At 35.9% G+C, this 7,015-nt stretch overlaps 1 protein-coding gene across 1 annotated transcript in view; it reads left to right on the forward strand.

Annotated features, from left to right (window-relative positions):
• The first annotated feature begins 2,417 nt into the window (after positions 1 to 2,417).
• Positions 2,418 to 7,015, forward strand: part of LOC103514898 (adenylate cyclase type 3-like) — a 24,057-nt gene continuing 19,459 nt past the window's right edge. The window contains exon 1 of the mRNA XM_026827739.1: positions 2,418 to 2,540. Coding sequence (XP_026683540.1) covers positions 2,490 to 2,540 — 51 coding nt within the window. The 5' untranslated portion in view covers positions 2,418 to 2,489. The remainder of the gene's footprint in view (positions 2,541 to 7,015) is intronic.

Consider the following 7,015-nt stretch of genomic DNA (forward strand, 5'->3'; position numbering starts at 1 on the left):
TCACCAGTACCACCCATATCTGGGAGGCGTTCCCCTATCCGCCACCCGGGGAGGCGTCCGATGGGGGACCAGAAACCCATGCTATTTATAAGTTTCTAGGACTTTTTCAGGTAGGTACCTATACCTACCTACTGATCCAATTTTATCATCCCGCTTTTATCAATTCGTTTCTAATACCTACTTCTTCAAATGCCTAAAATACCTCGATTTTCCTTATTTGGTTCTAGGATTTTCTCAAGCTCCTTCGTTTCCCTTGCTATTTGATTCCTAGGACTTTTTCAAGTACTAATATGTAGTTACTTAATACCTCGATTTTGTTTATTTGGTTTCATTTCAAGGACAAGCGTGGGGACCGAAAATTTCTCGATTTTCCTTATTTAGTTTCTAGGAGGTACCTACTTCTTCACATGCCTGAAATACCTCAAATCTTCTTTATTTGGTTCTAGGATTTTTTTATGTTAATAAATAAATGGTTATAAATATATTAAAAAAGAGATAAGCAGTCATATTTTAGCAGAGTAAAAAATCTACCTCTCTGCAAACTGAGGGAAATACTTTTTCCTAACGTAAAAAAGTTGCTGGAAAAAAATCTACTTTTTTTATGGTATTTGGTGTTTGGGTGGGTGCCTGCGTTCCTGATGATGTGCCTGCGAAAATAAATTGTCCCTTCCCAGCTCGTTTGTCTTAGGTGTCGGGTTTCAGGAGTACCTATCTGCGTTACAGGCGTATATTGGCTCTCATCTTGTGCCATAAAACATGCCATGATTTTGTGCTCTAACCATAATTTCCTTCCTCATATTACCACACATGATGGGGGTATTATTTCTGGTGAAATTGGATATTCCCCCGACCCCTAAAACTGGAAATCCCCGAGGGTATAAAAAAAGGAGTTTGGAATTACATACTGACATTCTCTATTACCTTTGTTTTTTTAAAAGTTCTTTTCAGAGGTTCAGAGTGACATTTTTTTACGAGATCCGCCCCGGGCGGGAATCGAACCCGCGGCCTAGCGCTTACAAGGCAGACGCACTACCAACTAAGCTAACTAGGCTGGCGTAGGACTTCTTCAAGTATACTAATAGGTTTTTAATACCTCCATTTCCCTTATTATTGGTTTCAGTTCAAGGACGAGCGCGGGGACCGAGGTGATATTGGTGACTACCAGGAGTTCAAGGACGACGAAATAGTCGCCGAAAACAACATCGAGAAAAAGCGCGGGAGAGAGGACTCCGAAGACTTCAAAAAGAGACTGAAAAAAGATGTGATGGATAGGTGAGCTTGAAGAGAAAGTTTCTTGAAAGATTGATTTGCTTTTATTAGTATTACGTTATTATCTACTCTTTTTTTAGTACCTACCTACATACGTAGCTTTCAAAACTTACAGCAGTCTTATTAAGGAGCGCGGTAGCGCTCCGCCCCGCCAAGTCAAGAAAGTTTGACCGCGCTACTAGTATATAGGTATAGGTACAGGTAATCAACAGATTGATGGATGACTTGTCATTTGTGTTTATGATTTATGTTAATAAATAAATGGTTATAAATATATTTTTAAAAAAAAAAAAAAAGATGAGCAGTCATATTTTAGCGGAGTAAAAAATCTACCTCTCTGCAAACTGAGGGAAATCCTTTTTCCTAACGTAAAAAAATTGCTGGAAAAAAAAATCTACTTTTTTTTATGGTATTTGGTGTTTGGGTGGGTGCCTGCGTTCCTGATGATGTGCCTGCGAAAATAAATTGTCTCTTCTCAGCTCGTTTGTCTTAGGTGTCAGGTTTCAGGAGTACATATCTGCGTTACAGGCGTGTATTGGCTCTCATCTTGTGCCATAAAACATGCCATGATTTTGTGCTCAAACCATAATTTCCTTCCTCATATTACCACACATGATGGGGGTATTATTTCTGGTGAAATTGGATATTCCCCCCACCCCGAAGACTGGAAATCCCCGGGGGTATTATAAAAAAAAGAGTTTGGAATTACATACCTACCTACTGACATTCTCTATTACGTTTGTTTTTTAAAAGTTCTTTTCAGAGGTTCAGAGCGACATTTTTTTACGAGATATTTAGAATTGGAATCACCCCATTTACCTATAGGTACTGTCGTTTGGATCTAAACCAGGCTTGTCCAACCCTCGGCCCGCGAGCTCATTTTTGCGGCCCGCGAAGGCCCGCCTAAAAAAATTGAACAAAAATGGGAAATAACAGTAAATAATGAGCCTGGGCCATGAAACTTATATTATGAATAACCTACATAACTATATATTCATCTCAGGAGAATTTTCAGTCATCTATTCTTACCATCTTGATTCTTGTTTTATTTCTTGACTAAATAAAGCCTAAGAATAGCTTTTGTACCTATTGAAAATATTTTATTTATATAATTTATTAGATTTAAAATATTTATTTATTACTTTCTGCTTCAGTCAATAACAGGCAGAATCGATGGTCAGTTCTTCGGGCTGAAAGATTCGTTGCCTGTACGGCAGGTTATGGGGGCCTCTGTATCTCTCCTGATATTCCTTGTCAATATCATTTATATGGTAAGTAACTCTTGTCATCAATATCATTTATTTGGTGACTACCTACCTAACTCTTGTCACTATAATTTATATGGTAAGTAAATTATTTAAACGGTAGTAGCTCTTGTTAAAAACATTTGATGGCAAACAACTCTTGGTAAAAACATTGATATGGTTAGTAAGTAGGTACCTAGTAGAAAACTCTTTGTCAATAGCATGTATTATCATTTATACTTAGGTATTAGATCTATTAACCTTTAATAATATGATTTACATTTATGTAAGCACATTTACATAATTTTAGTAAAATTATGTAAATTAATTTTATTTTGAAAATGTATTCTACATTTTTAATTTGTACTTTTTTTTTAATATGTACCTACCTATGTTCATTTTGTGCATATATATGTACCTATGATAATTATTTGTAAATTTTGCTCAATAAAACAAAATTTCATTTTAGTAAGTTTCTATAATAATGAGTCCAATAGGTATGTAATATGTATCTGTGAAATTTCCAATTACTTATATACGTAGAATATGCCGCTGGGCGCTAGGTAGCACCACAAAATAGTTATTAAAAATGAACCGAGGTTCGTTATGCCCAAGGAACGGCCATTCACCCTACATTCATATTTTATTTCCGCCTTATTCCAAAGAGGCTTTATTCATGAGCTTTTTCACCTGATAAGAAATTTCTGATATTCAATTTTAACCGATAAATTTCTTGCTGAATAGCTTCTTTTTGAAATGAACCCCATTTTCTTCTTCCTCATCTTTTTCTTCTTCCTTCACTTTTCCTTCTTTTGCTTCTTCTATTTGTCCTCCTCTTTCTTCTTTTTCTTCTTCTTCTTCTTCTTCTTCTTCTCCTCCTCCTCTTCTCCTGATTCCTCTTTTACTTCTGGTTCTTCTCCTCCTCCTCTTCCTCGTCCTCAACGTTCTTCTCTTTTAAAGTCGATTACCGTAAGTGGGGGATAGATTGCCCAACATTTAAGCATTTTTTTCTTTAATCAGTCACAACTTTTTTATTATTTAACATATTTAAGAGTGGATTATTTTATATTGTAGCCAAAGGGATGTATTTCTAAGACTGATATGTACTTTAACCTGATCCTTTATTTTTCTACGATTTTTTTTTACATAAAGTCATGGGCAAAGTAACCTCATAGCTGGGGTTACTTTGCCCCATGTATGATAGGACATTGTAAAAGTGAGTTTTATTCGTTTTTGAGAAAAGATACCCGTTTGGAAACACCTGTAATGAAAAGAAGGGGAAAAAATCATACAGACCAAAAAAAATTTCGTCAAACAAAGTAATTTTAAGTGTATTTTTTCAATGGAAAAAAGGGAACGAAAAAAGTAAAGAGGAAGTAGAAATTTTCAGACACAATTTTTCACAAAAAAAACAATCAACCACTTTTTCTGAAATTTACGAGAACTGAGCGTACAAATTCAAATTTTTGCACCTCACACGGGTCCGACATAATGTAAACAAGAAAAATCCCCCCCAAAAAAATCTTTTTTGTTCAAAATAAATTCGTGAGATGGCGCCACATTTTATATTCAATGATGGGAAAAGTTACCCCTATATGGGCAATCTATCCCCCTACGACGGTATTTTTTTATTTATGTCTGCACTTGCAAGTAAAAATTTCAGTCTTAAATCGGTTGGTAGAAACCCCCTTTTGTATTATGTGCCTGAAATCCTGATATCGTTGATAAATATTGTCATGGTACCCTCACCATAATATGCACTGAACTCCGCGACCTTTAATTAAAAAATAAGAGGAGGAGAAGAAAAAAAAGAAGAAGAAGAATTGAATTGCATTGAATATGAATAAATTCTACCTTATTTTCTGAAATAGAATTAACACCAACAACACATCCCCTAAGTTAACCCCAAGCTAAGTCCAACTTCTATGGAGAGAAGAGGAAGAAGAAAAGAGATTAGCCAAGATACCTAGGTAAAAATATCAAAAATCAATCAAACTTACCCATACAGCAAAGCGGCCCCAGCTATCCCACCTCCACATTGGGCTGCCACAAACATCATGGCTTTGAAAGGGCTAATGTTCCTCGTCAGCGCCATAGCAATGCTCACAGAAGGGTTAATGTGAGCACCTGGGGAACAGAAAAGTTTGGAAATTATGATGTTCATGTTGAAAGTTATGATGGAAGTAGCAATTTCCTGGAAAGGACCGTACGTAAATCAGAGAAAGTACTTAAAAGTATACTTTAAAAGCGTTAAGAATCTCCCAATGGAAGAATTTTTGCTTTAAGAGTCTGCGAACCTTTTGGTGAACTTTTCTTCGCGTTAGTTCATAACCAAGCACACAGTCTGACTTCTCAGAATGTCGAAATGTTAAAAGTTAAAAAAAAAATACCCAATTTGATCCCATAGTTGTTAGCTGTCTACCTACACTTTTATAAATTCGGTGTTGACTTCGTATCTGGAGGTTGGTGGTTCCACCCAAAAATTTATCAGAGTATAGTAAGTGGCATTTGTGACAAGCAAAGTACATAATAGCTATGCTTAACATAATGAAAATTCCTTTTAATGCAAGTGATCCATCAGTCTGACAAGAAAGCTAATCTAATTGTGCTGAGCTCAGACATTTGCAGCCACCAAAGTCTATCCCTCTCGGGTATTATCTTGATTGCATATACCTTTCCCTCGAAGTACCTATTCCTTGCAACATTCCCTTCCTACAGTTCCTAGTCCCTACCCTTCTACCTTTTTATCTAATTTCATCATCTTAATTCTCTTTCCTTTAGTTTAACAAGATTAGCGAATTAGCACAAAACGAGAGCGAAGAAAATTTTCGTAGAAATCCGAGAGTTGCGTAGATTTAACACGTTTTTATCCCATAGTTTATCTTCAGGTAAATAATTAGGTTAAGTACCCATAATAATTGGGTCAAAAGCAGAATACATAGGTACTGTTGCAGTATGTACTATTGTATCTTCGTATTATTATTATTTTATTTACCTATTTTTATTATTATTATTATTATTATTATTTTTTGTTATCTACGTATATTGTATATCACAAAATTATTAAATGAAGAACCAACCTGAATGGTATACCCATCTAACGCGTTAGACTTCTAATCTGGACTTCTGGAGGTTGGTCACCATCAAGTCTCAATATTTGTCCAGGTGTACCCATTAACAGGTGAACGATTTTTGTGACGAGCTTTCAAGTACCTATGCCTAACACAATTTTATTAAAATTCCTTTTTAATGACGAAATGAATAGTCACATTTTCCTCGCGAAAACTCGTCTTGCAGAGTTATTAAATGAGAAATAAATATCTGTTTAAATACCTCCTGATCTAAGATAACTTTTACAATTGATTTCATGATTTTTTCCCTGAAATTTGAGTACCAGTCTGATCACCTGTTGAAGAGTTCTCATCACGAGTTTCGAAGTTCTAAAGTTCTGAACATCGAAACGCTAATACCGCAACGAGATTCCCACGCTCTTCCTAATCTTAACCCTGGAATGCTCCCCGGTCCCATTCATGTCGAATAAAATTGATCTTGAAAGGAGGAATCAAAAATAGTTTGAACTTTGAACGTCTGATGGTCGGGACTACAAATCCGTATGTTATCGACTGTAACGTTTTTCAGCTTGATAGAACGGACTTCGTCCTAAAGAACGAACTCCGTCCTGATAAAAATGAAATGACTGAACTGAGCGGTTAGAGATATTGTAAAAGTTTGGCTATAAGAACAAGAACACCCAAAATAAGCATCATTCAATAGGATGAGGGAAGTCGTGTGATGTTCACACCAGATTATTATTATTATTATTATTATTATTTTAGTGCGAATGGGCCTTTATATAAGCTTATTAACCTAATCCCAACTCAATTCTAAGGTTGTGAAAACCAGACTTAATTGGTTCACGGTGCAGCGAAGGGCTAAAGGATTCATCTTTCGCATTAATTACGTTCTGATAGATTCGTGATTTATCAAAATGATTGAGATAAACTTTATTTTCATACCTAAATAGGCAGTTTAAGTACTTTATTTAAACAATATTACAACACGGTCCTTTTTAAAGAGGTTTGACAGAGGGAACTATAACTGCTGAGGTCTTTTCGTCCCAAAATCGAAGAGAGAAGGAAGACAGGATAGGAGAAAGCCAGCCGTTCCGAGAACGAACATTATCCGTTCAGGATAAAATCCCCCCCGGGCTGAAATCGAACCCGACACAATCCTTTATCTAAACCTGGTAATAGTACCGTTTGGTCTTTTGGTGATTCATGTAACATGTCATCTATCAGTCTAAATTGAATAATGGTGACACCCAAGTCTGGGGTACCTATGTATATTTTTTCGAGGGCCATTTCCTTTGTAAATACACGAGATAACATTGATTCGGGTCTTTTACTCATTTATCTGTGGGTATTTGACGATGAGAACTAGGTCTCTTTTCCTATGATGCATTCCCAATTTTTCGTGTCTGCTGAAAATGCTGGATCTCAATT

Source organism: Diaphorina citri, unplaced genomic scaffold (assembly GCF_000475195.1).
Source record: "Diaphorina citri unplaced genomic scaffold, Diaci psyllid genome assembly version 1.1 scaffold1242, whole genome shotgun sequence".
Classification (NCBI taxonomy): Eukaryota; Metazoa; Arthropoda; class Insecta; order Hemiptera; family Psyllidae; genus Diaphorina; species Diaphorina citri.